The sequence below is a fragment of the Chelonia mydas genome, chromosome 8 (genome assembly GCF_015237465.2).
Source record: "Chelonia mydas isolate rCheMyd1 chromosome 8, rCheMyd1.pri.v2, whole genome shotgun sequence".
Taxonomy (NCBI): domain Eukaryota; kingdom Metazoa; phylum Chordata; order Testudines; family Cheloniidae; genus Chelonia; species Chelonia mydas.
Genome location: NC_057854.1, coordinates 88,478,061 through 88,497,345, shown reverse-complemented (window position 1 = coordinate 88,497,345; position 19,285 = coordinate 88,478,061). Strand labels below are relative to the sequence as shown.

Here is a 19,285-nt window from a genome sequence, read left to right as displayed (position 1 = left end):
GAACATGTCAAGTTCATCACGTTCCACACTTTATCTTCTTTTTGTACCTTTGTTTTAGGGCATCTTTGTCACTCCTATAAAGGATAATTTGCTAGAATGGCTAGCCGAAGTCCAGGGACTCAAGGATTCTCTCTGGGAAGGTAACATATAAAGATTTTACCATACCATGTGATTTTATAAGTGTTGTGTGTGTAATGTTATGTCTATCCTTCCATCCTTCTGGCTATTTTAAAAAATTGATAATGCAAACAGTTTTAAGAAAGCATACAGAACTTGACTGGCTTTTCATTATTAGCTGCACATTTGTTTTTAGTACCCCTCCATGACTACATTAACACTTTGTAAATTATGTTTGTTGTTATTCAATGTACAACTATGTGAATATTTTACAAAATAAGGGATGGAATTTTCATAGGAGGCACTGAATTTCAAATCCCAGCCAAGAGATCTGTGTCTCAGGAAATCACTAATAACCACTTTATCTGTAGATGGTTGACTCTTACTCATCACAGGTAGAGTAAGTAGTGACTGAAAGTTCTTACCCTCTGACAGCAGTTTGGTGGCCACAGTCCCATCCTATTAAACAACCTGTCCACATTAAAAAAAAAAAAAAAGAAACAAAAAACCCTACTGTTTTTGGTCCTAACTGACTTCCTTTAAGGCTGTTGATAGAGGGTTCAGGCTTGCAAGATGCTGAGCTACTGAACAGTGCTGTTTTACAGGGGTGTTCAGCACCTTACAAAATAGAGCCCAGAATAAAGAAGGAGTCTAACCTCCTCACTCATCCCTAGCTATGGTCCTTACAAGACAACACTGAGGTACACTTATGTGGTAGTGTGGGGAAGCTTACCCTGTGTCAGGACTGGATGGCGGCAATCATGAGCCCTAGGCACACCAGGACATGAGGCTCCTGTGGCTTCGTTCCCACAGTCTGGCCCCCATACCGTGACCCTTCCCCCGACCTTGAGAGATTAAAGAAGGGATATGAAACGCCCTTTTCTCCCCAGGAGAAGCATCAGGGGCCCTCACACTTATTAATGGTAGCAGGGTATCCCCAGAATTCAGTGACTCCATCTTGAGATGCATCAAGCAGTTTCCACTTCTCAGGCTGTCTACAGCGGTTACAGTCAAGTCATGTTTTCAAGGGTTTCTCTGCAACCCTTCGAAGAGTAGAAACTTACTTTTTTAACAAATGAAAGCTGAATCCAGGATGTAATCCCGTAAGTCCAGGAACTGGGACCCTAGGCGTAGGTTTAGAGTGTTTCTGCCTTATTCCAGCCCTGCTGTGCCTTGGCACATCGAGTACCTGTTCTGTGAATTGATTTCAGCTTCCAGACCTGTTCATCTGACACTCTTCAATGGCACTAAATTCAACTGATGATGATAATCCAGCAATCTAGTAAGTATATGTATTATTAGAGATAGTTTAAATAAGCATTTTCATCTAATGTGAAGCATCCTGCTTCACCTGTTGTTTTCCAGAACTTGTTAACATTAGCACAAGGAACACAACTTTCAAAAACAAAACAAAAAACCTATAATAGCAAAGCCTTCATTGGACAAATGCAACACAGGTGTGCTTGTTAAATACAAGATAGTACACTAGTTAATACCAATCTCTTTCTCATAATAGGGGCTGTTCTCCAGCTGTCAATAAAGTACACTGAAGAGTACAATAGTGTCCCTCCAACTGTTATGTTCAACACCATTCCATTCCATCCCAATGGTAAGGACCACGTGAGAAATTGTTTGATCATATAGTTAGATATTTCAGATACTTGGTTAGCTTGACTTTTATTTCCTGTACTATCGTTGCTCCAACAGAAACCTTGTTCAACCCCTCCCAACAACTCTGTGCAATTTTCAGGCTAGGAATTCATAAACCATGTCTAAACCATGCATTTGAATGCTCAGGTTGTCCCACAGGTGCATAAATCTCCATTTTCATGCCTCAATGCCCAAATGCAGGATTCATTGATTAAATGCAGGATCTGGGTCTTATTAAGACTCATCTGTTTGAAAACTGGGCTGTCTCTGGGCTCAGCATGCCCTTAGGGACAACGAAAGCACATGTCCCTTCCTAGAGAGTGTCTGCTACTGCAGCAGGAGCTCCCTCTTCCCCTGTGTCCTGCATAACTTCCCATCAGGCACAAAGTGAAATGCAAGAAAGAAGTCTACATAGCCAAAGGCTGTGTTAATAAAAGCTGAGCAGACATATAGGATCATAGCTCACATTTGCCAAGCATTACAGTGCCCAGCCAATACCTGGAACAAAGTTGTTTAAATTCCCCTATACAGTTTTATTGTAATACAGCACATCACTCTGACCAGAAGAGGTCCCCTCCACAGCACTGACAAGCTGGCTCTTCACCTGGGTTTTGGGGGTATCTCTGGTGCTCTCTGCCTTAGGATTTGGTGTACCAAAGAGATCTTGGCTGCCTAGGGGAACAGCCTCCTGGATGGGTTTGTGGTCATTTTAATGCCTTCCGATGCCTTGGCCAAACTGTCCAGAACCCTATGATGGGATTCACAGATAGTGTCCTCATCAAAAATCTAGTACAGCTCCTCATAGTAAGGGCAGGTACCGAGAGCACTACCAGAGGTCCTGTTTGTGTCCCTAGTGGTGTAGTAACTCTGCTGCAGCTCCTTCGCTTTAGCACAACACTGGGCTTTGTCCTGTGAGTGCCCCTTCTCCCACTCTTGCTCTGATGGCCACTTGTAAATCAGTGTAAAACAGTGACTGCTGTTAAAATGGGACTGGACATGTCCCTGTCCCCACAGGGCAAGGAGATCCAGGACTTCTAGGCAGGCCCACTCAGAAGCACAATGTATGGCTGCCATAATGGGTATGTGACTCTGGGTGTGTGAACTTGCTACAAGCTGAAATTGTAAAGGGGTGCATCCAGGTGTGTGCCAGCATATAAAAAGAGGTGACATCCGGTCAAGCTAAGCCCTGAAGCAGTAGAGGACACACTGGTAAACAGATGTGAAGCAGTGCAGTTTGGGATGGCAGTGGGAGGACTGCCAGAAGTGGTGGGTTTATGCAGAATCGAGATGTGTCCACACAAAGCTTATACTAATATAACTCATTTTGAAATAGTTATCCTGCTTTCAAAACAGATTAAGGAAAATGGGATAAAATGCCAGATAAATCAAAACTAGAATTTTTCTATGTGGACTTGTGGCAGTGAGTGCCAAAAAGACTGAAATTGTACAGGAAAAACTTTCCCATGTAGATAAGCCCTTAAGATTGCACAGGTAACCAAACATCTGGCATTTACTAATTTTTGAATGCTTGACTTTGCAATGTAAATGTTCTTTTAACATACTTTTTTATGTTATTTCAATAATAAACTTTGACAGACAGAATTTTTTGTGGCCAGCTTTAGTCCTGGAAACTCATACACTTTACAAATTAGGGGCCAAATACTAGCCTCAATGATACCTTTGAATCCCCAGTGAAAGGATACATTGGTGCTACTCAAGAGAGTTTAGCCCACAGTTTGATACTTTGGTGATTCAGTGCACTTCAGAAATAGAAAGCAAATAGCTATGATGATCAATGTAAATCTGTATTATTGTTTAGTACGTGAATTGCAGCTATGCCAAAGGCTCGACTCAGGGTTTTGGCCCTGTTGTACAGACACCATACAAAAACAAAGAGTAATCTAACTGAACAATCAGAGGGAGTGTGGAAGGGAGGACAAGCTGTGACAATAATAGGAACATCCGGTTACCTTGATTTGCCCTGTGCAACACCTGGGTAGTCTGAGTAATTTAAAGCTATAAATAAAACAGTAACTCTCCCTGGTTCCTCTAGCATACAACAGCCATGTTGCTGAACTCTTTTGAAGTTACACAACTGTTTTTTTTTCAACACAGTGGATCAGCACTCGGGGAGACCTTGTATAGATTTTCTAGAAAACCCTAAAGAGTGGAATGGAAAGTTAACGATGAGTAGCATTTTACTCGCTGTCCAGGTAAGAAAAGGGTATTGTAAACTACTGACTTTAAATCTCTTTCATAAAAGAAAATACTAAAATGTACTTTACTTATATAGTAGGGATTTCAAACTTGCAGACTGATTGTGTGATGTAGGATTATTCATTTGGTTTAAAATTAAAAATGCAAATGGCTGGATGACTTCAGAGCCACAGCAAATATACTCTGTGGAACATCTTTTTTTTAATGTTTACTTTATTTTTACTTCGGTATTTGTTCCCTGGTGTCTCATTTGGCAGCACATTACTTCTGAGTAAGACAGATAGATAAATGAATGAGTATGATTGAAGCTGTTGCCAGTGCTAAATATTTTTGACCAGTAGCTACTTTGATCTTTTGGATTTATGCTTTCTTATCTTGAGTAAGCCACTGCTCAAGACATGTATACTCTGCCTGATTCGCTGTACTTTAAAAAATACTTTTAAAATGCTGATAGCTCTACTTTTAAATTCCTGAATTATCTCATGGTCAAAGTCTTGATCACGAGTGTTGGCATAGGTCTTGAGATTCGTGAGTAACTCAAAGCAGCTACCTTCATTTTTAACACACAGGCCTTAATGTTTCAAATTTACTGCCTTTTCTTCCAAGAAAAAAATTCATACAGCTTTCTCCTTGGAGCAAGTCCTACCCCTTTTTAATGTCTTTCCCATCACTATGAAGGATATCCTGCCCTCCACTCATGACTGAAAATGGCCCCCAGATGTATGCGTGATTTTTGTGGACACCCTAGTATTGGTTATGAGTAAAACAAATGGCAGTCATGTATCATTCATGGCTGTCTGCTTGGAATTACACAAAAACCTGAGAGAAAACAGGAAGAAGAGAGCATAGGTTATGACCATGTAGCCCTTTTTTAAGGAAATCAAAATGAAGGGCCCAATCTCAATCGTAACAAAGCACAAAGCAGTCTCGTTTTTGCTTTGAATTTAACATACCAGTATGATTGTTATTAATTCATTGTAAAACTATGAAATCAACAATTTTGATGGATTATGTGTTCTGAGAAGAATAGATGTTTTAGAGACCAATGTGTACTCTACCTGCCTCTCTCTCTCTCTCTGTATGTGTGTTTGTGTGTGCATGTTTATACCCTTATACAGGTCATGCTTTCTAATCCAGAACTGGAAAATGCAGTGAATGTGGAAGCAGCAGAAATGCTGAAAAACAACATATCCTTGTACAGACAAATGGTTATACAATGTGTTAGAACTAGCCAGCACCTAGAAGGTAATACTGTACTTGTTTTGTTATTACCCATAAATATAGTCTTGTTTCTTTTAAAACTCCTTCTTTAAAAAACAGTTTATTGTATGCACAACAGTAAATTTATACTAGTATGACTGGTAATTTAATGTCAACAAACACCAGTTAGTGTTTTGAAAGGGAATATGCTGGGCCAAATTCAGAGCGAATGTAAGTGGTCCTGTAAATTACACGTTGGTGAGTGAGAACCAGTGTAATTTACATAATGATATTAGGGAATGTCAGATTTGTTGCAGGAAAAGTAAGTAAGAGGAAGGGTGTTAGATGAATCAGGGAGCCAGAGAGCAGAAATACTGCTATCCTTTTCATGACTTGCCTGCCTAATATGAATTGTACTTGCCTTGTAAATCTTCAGTGTGCTATGGTTATGCTATACAATGACTACCCTGAAAAAGCAACTACAACTAGGGTATAAATTGGGGCAGAATTTGGGTCAATGTATTTCATGTTGTTGGTGCAAGCAGAGCAAGTGGCAGATATGAAAGGTTAGTACTGTGGCTGTACTTGCTCTCAATGAGCCAAATTCCAGCCCACTCTGACCACTTTATGCCACTCAGGTGCCACAAAGTGGCTGTATTCTGGCAATAATGGGTTGGTTCCTAGAGGAGAATTTGCCTGTTGCAAAGGACCTTCCTGTTGGCACAAAGTCATCAGAATCTGCTGCTGTGCCAGCTGCCTATCCAAACCTCCAGAGTGTAAGTCTTATGTCCAACTGAAATGAGTTCCTCACCTACCGGCATATAGCCAGGAATTGTGTCATTGTTGGGCCAAGTGATATTTTGGTTGGACCTAGTCAATGACATTTATTCCAGGAAATTATACATATTTTAGGTCATTTATTATTTTAGTAGTATAGGGAAACCAATAAACTCTTTCTAGAATACACTAGACTGTTTTTATTTTGCATTTATTTCTATAGCGCTAAAGTTGTGCATGACGTTACTACTGAAATAATTCTCAGGTTAAATTTCAAGCTAACATACAGGGCCCGGTTCTCTTCCTAATTCAGGTCCCTTTGCACCACTCCAGAATCTGACTGTATCTGGTCACCTGTGAATTCCCTTAGTGTTAGGGTTTGAAGCTAGTGTATTGAGTTCCTACCCCATCCCTATCTCCAGGAACTAGCATTTAGGGTGAGTCTAGCACAATAGGGGGGACGGCTGCACTCCTTTTGGCTGCTGTTATTAGTGAAAGGGACAGGAGGAGTGGTGCACGTGCAGAGGGGAATCAAACCCGGTATCTGTACCATAGTGCAGATGTGATGGGTTGTGAATTGTATGAGTACTGGAGGGGAATATAGGACCAGATCTTTATCTGATATAAATCAACATAGCTCCATTGAAGTCAATGGAACTGAACCAATTTACAGGCTCTGAGTCATAAAGTTTTTTTTTTTTTTTAAATGTTCATCTTCTCTTTTGCAGACCTTTCTAGCACTGGGAGAGTTTGTGCTTCTTCTCCGAAGTATTACTTGCCATCTGAAGCATCTTCTCGGGGCCATGTCAGGTAACAAGTTATGATGAACTAAGAAATCTTGGCCGCACTGAAGCCAATGAGAGTTTTGCATGTGCCTTTAGTAGGGCTAGGATTTCACCCCTATTGTGCTAGACTCACCCTAAATGCTGTTATGGATCAATCAACATATTATGGATCAATCCCACCTTCTTTGGACACCCAGGGCTTCCACTGACTGAAGTGAAAGTTCTGGGTCTGGAATGGAAGGAATTAAGTGTCAAGCTCCATAATGGAATCATTTCCTTTTCAGGATATAGCTTTAAATATTGGTAAAAGCAAAACACCTCTGAAGAGCTGCTTTTGACATTTTACAGGACCTCAAAGGCTAGGGTGTGGCAGGAGGACACTGGATAGATAAAAATAATGGTGGTCATTGAGCTCAAAGGTCCATGTTTTCTCACAGGCTGGTTTCCTCCCTCTGAACTTCACTATTGCCTCCTGAATGTCTGACAGCAATGGGATTGCAGCAGTTTTCCTGGGTTCACACGTACAATTATCTCTTGTTATCTATAAAACTATATAGAATCACATAGACCGATTTGTTTTATTTGACTTTTTTGAGGATTAAATTGTAAAGGTATCTTTATTGAAACAAGAGCACCTAGAACAAGACAATACAGTACATAATGAAGAGCCAAGCAAGACAATAAATTTGTGATGTTCCACGTCCATGTATTCCAAAAGGTGATGCCATCGGGTCGGATTCTCAAAAGCACTCAGTGTTGGCCTAACTGCTTTCGTGGAGGGTTTGTCTACGTTGTGCTTTAGTCAACACCAGAGGGGTATATATTTTAGTCCACACTAGCATGTTGCACACTAACTGGCCTATGTGGACCCTGCTGGTACGCACTAGATGTTCCCTACTGCATGTTAAGATATTACTGTTTGAAATGAGACTACATTAACATGTACTAGGGATCATCTAGTGCAAGGGTCGGCAACCTTTCAGAAGTGGTGGGCCGAGTCTACATTTATTCACTCTAATTTAAGGTTTCGCATGCCAGTGGTACATTTTAACATTTTTAGAAGGTCTCCTTCTATAAGTCTTTAACATATAACTAAACTACTGTTGTATGTAAAGTAAATAGGGTTTTTAAAATATTTAAGAAGCTTCATTTAAAATTAAAATAAAATGCAGAGCCCCCCCGGACCGGTGGCCAAGACCCAGGCAGTGTGAGTGCCACTGAAAATCAGCTCGCGTGCTGCCTTTGGCACGCAGGCCATAGGTTGCCTACCCCGAAGATAGCGCATGCCAGCATGGTCCACATAGGCCAGTTAGTGCATGACACATAGTGTGAACTAAAATTTACACCCCTCTGGTGCAGACTAAAGCAACATGTAGACAAGCCCTAACACAAAGGGTAAAAGTCCACTGATTTCAGTGGGGGCAGAGGTAGGCCGACACTGGGTGTCTGAAAGTTAGTAGTGGTAGTCTTATTGTGGTAGCACCTGCAAGCCCCACTCCTGGACCAAGACCCTAATGTGGTAGGTGTGGTATAGAGGTAGAACAAAAAAGACAGTCCCTGCCCCACAGAGCTAATAATCTAGGGAAAATCACCTCCACGATGTTAAAATGAGTTTACTTAGCTACCCAAACAATTGTGCTTAAACATGTAATGGCAAGAGAGATAATACATTTCAAAAGGCTAATTGATATTCATAATTTTGAACAAAATAATGTATTGTGAAGATATATTCGTATAAGGTCGCAACCAACTTTTCTTTTTCTATTTTATGGCCTTAACCCCCTCTTCTAAATGCCTCATGTGAAACCTCTGTAGTTGATGTCTAGTATAAATGGTCTTTGACCAGATTTTTGGGCCAGAATGAAGTGGTCTGATGTACTGTTTCTGAGATACGTCACCAGCAAAAAGGCTGTATATTTCTCTTTTTCAAAATTTCTTTTCATGTTTTTTATGCAACGTTATTTCTGAGGCAGCTGGGCCATGAAACCCTACACTTGTCTTTATTCTAGAGTCTGTATAGAGATTTGGGGGTGAAATCCTGACTCCATTGAAGTCCATGCTAAAACTCCCATTGAGTTGAATGGGGCCAGGATTTCACCTCTTGAGCTTAATCCATGGTATAGATGAGGGGGTGGAGCTGGCTGGGGACTGTATTAGCCTTGGTGCAAGTTAGAGTGAGCACAAAGTTTAACTGGGAGGAGAATTTGGTCAAGTGTGAGTGTGAATAAACCAGACAGTAATACAATTAATAGTTGGAAAATGCAATATTGAAATAACAACTTTGCTTCATTTATATTGAATATATGTGTAATAGTTTTGAGACTAAAGATATAGCCATAAAACATATAAAGAGGATTTTAAAAAACTCTCTCCTGTGTTGTTTGTTGGTGAGTTATGATAGCTATTTTAGAAGGTATATATTCCTGTTAGCTATATATTCCCTTAACCAGATCTGCTTTATAAATAATCAGAAAATTGGTTCTTTTCTGCTAAACTAATCCCTGGAAGGGGCTGTGGGGGAGAGGGGGGCAGACTATGAAAATAATCCATCTGGTTGTCTCATAAACCCGTAACATGTAAACATAGCTAAAACGTCTTTAAAATATTAGTGTTTGCTCTTGTTTAAGATGGCTGCTTTACACACTAGTGACTCTATTTCTCTGTCATTTGCAAGCAGTAATTTAAAACCCTTTTAATTCATTCTGTTGTTTTGTGGAAGGTTATACATGAAAATCTTTGTTTGCTACCAAATTGTCTGATCACCAGAAACTTAACTATGCATTTATATTTTCAGAAGGATTACAACCATTTCGTTTGAAGATTACCACAGGATGTGGTCAGGAATAGCCACATCAAAAGCAGCAGAACATTTTAAAGCCCCATGTAAGATGATATGCCTGATTTAGTAAAATTAAACATAATGGCCCTGATTCTTCTCTCCTGCAGGATTTACACTAGTGTTCAACTTTGACTTCAGTGACATTGTTCCTGATGGTGAGATCAGAATCAAGCTGTAATATCTTAAGCATCCACAAATTAGGGTCAGATCCTCAGGTGATGTAAATTGACATAGCTGTAATGATTTCAGTAGAGCTATGTCAGTTTACACCAGTTGAAGATCAGGCCCTTATTCTTATTTATTGTTGAATTGTCCTAGGAGTCCCAGTCATGGATTCCGCCTAGCACAGCAGGTCCAATATACAAACATGGAAGAAAAAGAGGGTCTCTGCCCCCAAGAATTTACAATCTAAGTAAGTTCTTGTTAGGAAGTTTGGAAACCTAGGTTTGTACGGAAGAAAACGTATTAAGGAGTCATTAGTGAAGTGTATACAATTATGACGAGTAGGAAAATGTTTGGGAGTATGATAAGATCAAAACAAAACAGATGTGGACCATGGCCAACACATTGCTCTGATGATAATGCGGTGTTCCACCACTAGAGTCTGTTGTAACTAAGTTACCAGCACACCTTGGATGCATGACAGTGTTTTAATAGGATTTTAGGGGGATTACTTATTGGAGTTTCGGTCTGCAGGATCAGGTTTATATTGTTATTTATTATATATTCTATTCAAAAGAAATGTGTATCATATAATCACCATTTTATGTTCATGCATTTCAGTGGTAATTCTTGTCCTATTTTGTTGTTTTATTCGTAATACTTTAAAAATGCACGTATAGTGTTGCTATCCAGCTAAGACAAGAGATCAAAATTTGCTCTCAATTACACTAGTGTTTATCGGAGTAACTCCACTGAGTTTCATGGAATTACTTCAAATTTACCCCATTTTAACTGAGGTCGGAGTTGTTAGTGGTTTAAGTCCTGATTCCATTGACTCTCATTGACTTTAATAGTGTAGGATTCTGCTATAAACTTCTCTAAGTGATGCATATACTTGTACTAATCTGATATCTACTATTTCTTTGGGGAATGTGATGACTGGTGCATCTTTTTCTCTAACTGTAACTTTCTGTAATTATGCCATTATAGTGTTTGAAGATCCAGCATTTATAGGGAACTGTTATGGCTGGAAGGCAAAAAATGTGAAAGAAACAGGAGAATGGGATGAGAATTCGTAAGTGTCTTAAATCCACTGAGCTTAAATTGTTATACATTTAGGCCCATGGTCTTTGCATATGCAATGGCAACATTTGAACTTTAATGCTTTTGTTATCGTTTCAGGCTGTCCATATCGGTACCCTATAAAATGTTACCAGATGGTTGATAATTGTTCTGAATGGTGTCTTTGATTTTGAGGTTTAGGGCCAAATCCCACCCTGTGTTGTATGGATGGTCTGAGGGTAGAGGGCATTGGGAACAGAAGCAGTGTAGGATTCCCACCGAGTAGTGACCAAGAAAGTTGTAGGACAGGGCTCTACTAGAATGGATGCATGCTGCTTTTTTATGGACCAGCAGTAAGGTGAGCCTCTTGAGCACCAGAATGACTCTGGGACTCCCACAGGTTCTCCACCGCTTCCTTCCACCCTGCCAAACACAGCTCAGGCACGTAAAGTCAGCTGAGGATCTGGGCCGAGGCCCTTACATTTTGAGTGCCTACTCTCATTTCACTCTAAGTTCCCCTGTGACTGAAGCCCTGTTTCCCAGCAGCGTTTGTAAGGAAAAGGCAAAGCAAAATGCAAGGTCATTGTGCTGCCCTGTAATCTTTCAGATCAAACTGGACTTTCTCACTCCTTTTTATTGCTGCTGAACCTTTACAACAGGCCAAAAAGTTAGGAACCGCGTTTACCGTTCAAATCCTATTTGCCTTCAGCATGAATTGGAAGAAAATGAATGGGTAATTTCAGGTTGAATTTGAAGGACAGCAAGTTCTTAACCCAAATTAAAAGCTTATTTTTCTTTCTGAAGAAACCTCTAAAATATAAGGTTAATTTTCCTTTGACATGACTTCCTTGTTTTATTTCCTTCAACAGAACTCCTTTGTTTTCTATGTTTGATAATTGTTTCATTATGTAGTGCCACAGCATCCTACATGACCCAAGAAAATATTCAGAAAAACCAGGAACTTGTCCTTTTAAACTCATCTGTCCATTTTTGCATATGGCTCAACTGTCAGGAGTTGTTTCGGAAAGCTGTCTTTTTCACTGTCGAGCATAGCACATTTTTCATGTTAGTTTCATTGGAGCTGGAAAGGAAATTACTGTGTGGTTTTTCTGGGGGGGGAGTGGGTAGAGGAGGGAACCTATTGGTTTGAAATAGCCACATCTCACTGCCCTCTGGTGGTAGGAGACCATGTACTTTTAACAGGTTTTTTTCTCTTTTTGAACTTCTGGGTTTGATTAATCAAAGGCAGGTTCAAATGCCCGGAACCAGGTTCAAACAGAGTTACCTCTCATACGGTATTCTTTCCCCAATTGCAAACAGCTCACAAAACATGTTCATGCTTTAAAGCTTGCAATATGTCCTTCACTCGTAGCATTGAGTAGGGAAGTAAGAGGCCAAATTTTCTGACATCAGTGCAGAAACAACCTTAATTGTTGGCTATATAATAATATAGTTGACGTTTTCTTATTAAAGTTGTAACTCATTCATGAAACATAAAATAGATTGCAACACAGTTTGCTTTTGTATAACACTATTCATATAAAAGGATTACAAGATGTTTCCCAGCTGATTATGTACATTCATTTACTACACTAGTGTGTATGTAATTAGTGTTGAGTCAAATTCAGCTCTCAGTTACACCAGTAAAAATCTGGACTAACTCTGCTGAGCCTATGATTTACCCTGAAGTAACAAATAGCTGAATGTGGCACATCATCGTTAGATGAGATAGTTGCCAATTTTGGTCAGATGAATTCCTGGAGGTTTCATCACATGATATATACTTTTTAATTAAAGATTAATCTTTAATTCCTGGAGGCTCCAGGACAATCTTGGAGAGTTAGCAACCCATAGGGCAGAGATACAGAGAGAATGGTTGGTCACAAGGGACACCCAGGTACATGATATGTTGATTATAATTTTAGTGAAGTTATAAAATCATAGGCTAGAAAGCGGAGATGGATCTTGAAATGGCATTGAAAGCAGCCAGAGAGTCAGGCAGATGGATAAATCTTCTGATAGTGGGAGAAGGAAGATAGTGTGCAGGGACAAAATGGGTGAACAGTAAAGAATTAGTATCTGGAGGGCACGTGGAAAGGCCTGGAATGTTGGAGGATCTTGAAAATTAATGATTAGGTTTTATGTCAGAGTGAAGTTTTCTGAAGATGAGAATAAAAGAAGTTCCCCAGCACACAGCTGTAGTACTTGTTCAGCAAAGTACTTGAGCACAAGCTTTCAGCTGAGGATCTCAAAGTGCTTTACTAATTAATGCAGCTGCACAATTCCCCTGTGTGGCAGGTAACTCCATTACCTTCATTTTGTACATGAGGAAACTGAGGAAGCAGAGAGGTTAAGTGACTTAATGTGGTAATGAATGTGTAAAGATTGATCCTTTTGTATTTTTTCTCTTCTGATGTGGAAAGGCATTCGAATCATGTAGACTAACTGAGCACCATTTCCTTTTTAAAATTCACTACTGCTGGGTTACTTCGAAAGAAAAAGTACATAAAGCGAATACACTTCTACATTTTTTTTTAACTCTTCCTACCCCTGAAAACAGTGGTGCAATTTTATTTATCAAAAGCTAAAACCATGTTTGCCACCTTCTGGCTGGAAAGAGAATGCATTGAACAAATGTTCTCTTTATGTAGTTGAACTTTCATTTTCATTTTATCAAAGATAAATTAAAAGTCCCATTAACAGCAGCCCATTCTATAGCCTTTTCCCCAATGCAAAGAGATCAAAAATGTTCCGGAAGGTATGAATATATCAAATATTCTCTACCAGCCAAGAGAAAATAACAAGACATTAAAAAAACCATTGGAGTGGCATCCTATTATGGCTATGTTTTATAGTACATCATACTGTGAATTTAATTACTCCAACAGTCTTCCCTCACACACTTAGTTATATTCTAATGGTGCAGACAGAAAGTGGGGAGGAGTCTGAGACATTAACAATAGTAAACGAATCTTTGAGGCAAAACGTAAGTGTAGGTGTGACGTACCAGGGTACAATCCAGATTAATTGGGATCTGTCCTGATTAACAGGGGTCGGTCCTGGGGCCGGTTTTGTTCAATATCTTCATAAATGATCTGGAGGATGGTGTGGATTGCACTCTCAGCAAATTTGCGGATGATACTAAACTGGGAGGAGTGGTAGATACGCTGGAGGGCAGGGATAGGATACAGAGGGACCTAGACAAATTGGAGGATTGGGCCAAAAGAAACCTGATGAGGTTCAATAAGGATAAGTGCAGGGTCCTGCACTTAGGACGGAAGAACCCAATGCATAGCTACAGACTAGGGACCGAATGGCTAGGCAGCAGTTCTGTGGAAAAGGACCTAGGGGTTACAGTGGACGAGAAGCTGGATATGAGTCAGCAGTGTGCCCTTGTTGCCAAGAAGGCCAATGGCATTTTGGGATGTATAAGTAGGGGCATAGCGAGCAGATCGAGGGACGTGATCGTTCCCCTCTATTCGACATTGGTGAGGCCTCATCTGGAGTACTGTGTCCAGTTTTGGGCCCCACACTACAAGAAGGACGTGGATAAATTGGAGAGAGTCCAGCGAAGGGCAACAAAAATGATTAGGGGTCTGGAACACATGACTTATGAGGAGAGGCTGAGGGAACTGGGATTGTTTAGTCTGCAGAAGAGAAGAATGAGGGGGGATTTGATAGCTGCTTTCAACTACCTGAGAGGTGGTTCCAGAGAGGATGGTTCTAGACTATTCTCAGTGGTAGAAGAGGACAGGACAAGGAGTAATGGTCTCAAGTTGCAGTGGGGGAGGTTTTTAAGGTCAGGCTTGACAAAGCCCTGGCTGGGATGATTTGATTGGGGATTGGTCCTGCTTTGAGCAGGGGGTTGGACTAGATGACCTCCTGAGGTCCCTTCCAACCCTGATATTCTATGATTCTATGATTCTATGAACTACTGTTTTATCTAAAACAGTAAAACAAATTTATTAACAATAGAGAGAGATTTTAAATGAGTACAAGTAATGAGGCATAAAAGTCAGAAATGGTTACCAGGAAAATAAAGGGAAGACATTTACTAACGCCTAAGTTAACAAACTATCTAAGATTCAAGCAAAGTTTCTCACCACATGCTTCAGCAGATTACTGATCAAACTTTCAGGTCAGGACCCCTTCCCCAGAGTCCCATGGCTGCTTCCTTTGTCTCTTCAGGCGCAGTGAATGCGATAGGCAGGGAGAGAGAATAAGGTGCCAGGGTGGGGGCGGGGGGGGTTGTCCCTCCTTTTATAGTTTCAGTCCCCTCTTGAAAAACATTTCCAGTTGAGACCCAGGAGCCAAAGAGTCCATGTGGAAGGATATTTCCTCCTGTTTTTTTCTATCTGTTGGAACTTTCTTTGTTTTCCTTCCTGCTTGATGATTCTGTTACTGCTTAAATGCAAATTAAGCAGAGCATACATTCCTTTGTTTAGGACAGACCTGTTTGCCAACTTCTGTTTGGGCAGTGGTGTTTGGAACATGTGTTAACACCATACAGGGGAATCTTATAACTTCACATACAATGTTGTCACACACATTTTATCAGGACAATACTGACCAGCAAATTATGAGTTTTCAGATGATATACTGCAAAGCAGACTTTGTACAAAGATTATTACAATAGTTTGCAGGGTTTGAATACAGTGGTGTATTCTGTTCCGTAAGAAACAGAAACAATTACTTTTTAGAGTTGCACTTAATTCATTTGACATCCTTTTATCTTTTCAATCCATTGCTTTGTGCTTTCTGTCTCCAAATGTAACCTGTTTAAAATGGCAGGCAAGTTTTTTGAATGAGAAGGCTGAAAGGGACATTGTCAGCTTAAAAATTATACCATGTGCTAGAAATTCACATGTTTTTGTACTTGTGTCACAAGTAACACCTCAGTGCACACCAGCTGGTCTACATGGACCAATTAATGCACAACCTGTTAGTATGCTTTAGAAATCACACACACCCATAGAGTGCATTACCCGACCAGTGTAGACAAGCTCTCAGTTTTACATACGTGTATAAGGCTCAATTCTGCAAAGTGCCAAACACTCAGACCCTGATCCAGCAAAGCACTTAAGCACATGGTTAACTTTAATTATGCAAGTAATCCCATTGACTTTAGTGGAACTACTCACATGTTTAAAATTATGCATGTGCTTAAGTGCTTTGCTGGATTAAGGCCAGAGTTACAGAACCATACCAGAACCATACCAGAACCATACTGATAATCAGTGTCACTTTCAGGTTCTTGTTTATTACAGCTTCTTAGTGCTTTGCTGACTAGGAATGGGCTTAAGCACATTTGAAGTTGAGCACATGCTTAAGTGTTCTGTTGATTTGGGCCCTATTTAAGTTAGGTTTAACCAAATTTATGTTTGATAGTATCCACTAATTTACTTCTGTTTCTGCTTACAGATACAATGCTATTGTTTCTCAACTCATCAGAAAGCAGAGGCAGCAAACAATAGATGAGAAACTGATAGAAATTAGGAAAATGGAACAGGACAACAACCTGCTTTACCAAACTCCAGGTAAAGAATCAGTAGCATACAATGTAATGTTTCTGATATGTGAACGTAGAACCTGATTTACTGTTCTCTTACACTGGTGTAAATCAGAATTAGCTCCATTGTATTTTAAAACCAATGTGAAATTTGAATCAGGCCTAAAGAGTGTTGGCATGATGGATCCAATCCTGCTTCTGTTGAGGGTAAAACTCCAGTTGACATTGATGGAGCAGTATCAGGTTCAAGGGCAGAAATTGAGTCTATCAGTTTATGCCTGGATTCAAATCTCCTATGCCCTTGTACGGGTTGCAGTTTTTATTCTCTGTTGACCAAAGCATAAATGGAACCTGCATATGAACTTCCGCCCTTCAGTGACAGCTGACCAGGCACCTGATCCAAACCCACTGAAGACAATGGGAATCTTTCCATTCACTTCAGTGGATCAGGCTCCAGATGAGAATCAAGTTTACAGGCCTGATTCTCCTGACTTGCTCCAGTGAAAAGTAAGAGTAACTCCACTGAAGTGAGTGAACTTTCACCTGTGTAAAAGAGAGGAGAATCAGACTCTACATTCCTAGGATCAGGAATTAGGTCACATTTTCACTAGTACAAGATACAGGGCTGGCTCTTAATGATGATGTGGAGAGCTGAACCATAGCTGTTATAGTGGGAGTCAAAAGAGCCCTACTGACACAGTCTTTAACAACATGAGTGTGGTGGTGTGAATGGCAGAAAGAACTTGTCACCGGTCAAAGACAGAACATTGCCTTGTCCTGAGCCTGAGTCCCAGGGTAAGATGGGGGAGAAACTCCACATTTGATAGGTTGGGGTTTTCGTTCTAATTCTATGGCTGTTGATTAAAGCAGTTTGTGATATTAGAAGTAGTCCCCGTTTAGATGGGATAGTGGTCAGAGTTAAGGAGAGGCAGACAGAGCTGTATGATAATTGTGGTTTATCACATGATTCTGCATTTTTTTCACATAGATATATGTGATTTATATTATGTGTATATACATATGTACAGTCTCTGTATATGCCTAGGAGATATGGATCCAGAAATCAGAGCAAATTAAGATCTGCATTTGAAAAATGAAAAATGTGACTGTGGCTTGTTTTGGAAAGCTTATTTGTACTTACCTGTTGTCTCCTTTCTCTTTATTAATCTGTTCTTCTATGCATATTTCAAACCATCCATGTGACTGGTCCAGAACCAGAAAGTCAAGCAGCAGGTGAAAAGAGACCCCTCAGCAAAGAGGAAGAGCCGTGGGAGAGTGAAGTGGACAATCTAGTAGCCTGGACAAACACTCTTTGTACCAAAGGATTAGAGGATTAAACTGTAAGATCACACATACAGACCCGGAAACACTTTTTTTCTTACCATTTATCAAAGGACTTCTGTACCAGTCCTATGGGGTGAATCCTTAGTTCTCACTCACTCCTTATTCAGGCAAATTCCTATCAGCTTCAATGAGAAGGTGAGTAAAAACTGAGCAGGAATCTCAGTTTCACCTGTGTGAACTAGATTATTCGCTGATATCTGCGCCACCACATTGTCTTCAGTGGATTTGCTGCGAAGTTACCGCTTGGATCTTATTACATCTCTCTGTTGGTGCTGCCCAAGACTCTGCAGTGCACTCTCTTAGTTGTGTTCACTCTAGAGGACTTAACGGTGTAAAAAATGGGTCGGTCATTACAGACAGAAGATCTGCTCTGTGTGTGTGTTTGGAGTCAGATCTATTAAGAAGAGACCATTTCTCCATAGTCATTTTTATAGTCAAACCACACTTTAAGGTTCTGTCTTGAAGCACTCAAAAACCAGAAAATGGCAAAGCTAATGTTGCTCTTGTAACCTTAATTCTGACCGTTCATGCTTATGGGTTATGATGCAGCCTTTAATATACATGATCCCTAAACCAATGTTAGCTGAAAAAGGAGTGAATGTTGTACAGCTTCTGGGAAAAAACTTAATGTGCCTGTTAACACTAACTTTCTGGCTTATCAATAGTGGCCTTATCTAGGTTATAAAGGCAGCTCAATTTATGCCTACTAGTCTGGTGGCTAACAGTCTGGTAAATCATAGGTATCTGAAAAAAGAGGGGAAGGATTCATAAAGGAAGAAATAAGGCCTATGGCCTGAATCCATACTACCTAGATTTCAAGACCCAATCAGGTTCTCTTATTTACATCAGCAGGGGCTTTGCTGACTTAGGGACTGCAGAGACGGGCCCATAGAACCGTCTAGTTTTTACTGGCGCTTACAAAAGTTGTAGATTGTAAACTGCTTGAGCCAGGGACTGTCCTTGTGCTCTGTGTCTGTGTGGTGCCTAGTACCAGTCCTGACTGGGGCTTTGAGGTACCACTATCATTTAACTAATCATAGTGGTGCACTGTGTGTCATAGGGGAACCTAAAGCCAGAGAGGACTGGTAAGGGGTACAAATGATAGTGTGTGGTGGAATCAATTAGAAATGGCAGTTATTTGGTAAACTTTGAAAAATATTTGGAATCTAGTACAGCTTCCCATCTATACAATGAGGATAATAGACTTCCCTACCTCACAGGAGTGTTGTGAGGATAAACACATGAGATATTGTTAGGTGCTCAGCTATTACAGTGATAGGGCGGGGGGGCTGTGATGGGGCAGATAGGCCCCACACTGGCAACGAAAGGGTTAAAGAGAGCCTGGGGAGCCAATGAGCCCCATCCTACTACACTGGCAGCAGATGTGAAGCATGAAGAGGGGAGTTAAAAGGAGGAGAACTAGCTCCATCAAATCTGCTTCTCCTGATGTGAGAAGCCTGGCTGCAGCCCAGAGACTGAGCTAGCTTGTCGGTCAGACAAGCCCCCTTAGAAGGGACGACCAGACCCTGTCAGATCAGCTGAAGTATGGACTGTTTGAAGACAAGACCTGAATAGAAGGGAGGGTCCCACTGAACATTCATCAGGAAACCCTGTTTAGAGCTG

The 19,285-nt window shown here is 40.5% G+C and overlaps 1 protein-coding gene across 1 annotated transcript in view; it reads left to right on the top strand.

Annotated features, from left to right (window-relative positions):
- ROR1 (receptor tyrosine kinase like orphan receptor 1) overlaps positions 1 to 18,950 on the top strand; it is a 268,064-nt gene extending 249,114 nt beyond the window's left edge. The window contains exons 9-17 of the mRNA XM_043520888.1: positions 59 to 140; positions 1,634 to 1,726; positions 3,883 to 3,980; positions 5,103 to 5,229; positions 6,690 to 6,771; positions 9,541 to 9,629; positions 10,738 to 10,822; positions 16,231 to 16,346; positions 17,531 to 18,950. Of these exons, the coding sequence (XP_043376823.1) occupies positions 59 to 140; positions 1,634 to 1,726; positions 3,883 to 3,980; positions 5,103 to 5,229; positions 6,690 to 6,771; positions 9,541 to 9,629; positions 10,738 to 10,822; positions 16,231 to 16,346; positions 17,531 to 17,655 (897 nt within the window). The 3' untranslated portion in view covers positions 17,656 to 18,950. The remainder of the gene's footprint in view (positions 1 to 58; positions 141 to 1,633; positions 1,727 to 3,882; positions 3,981 to 5,102; positions 5,230 to 6,689; positions 6,772 to 9,540; positions 9,630 to 10,737; positions 10,823 to 16,230; positions 16,347 to 17,530) is intronic.
- The last annotated feature ends 335 nt before the right edge of the window (positions 18,951 to 19,285 follow it).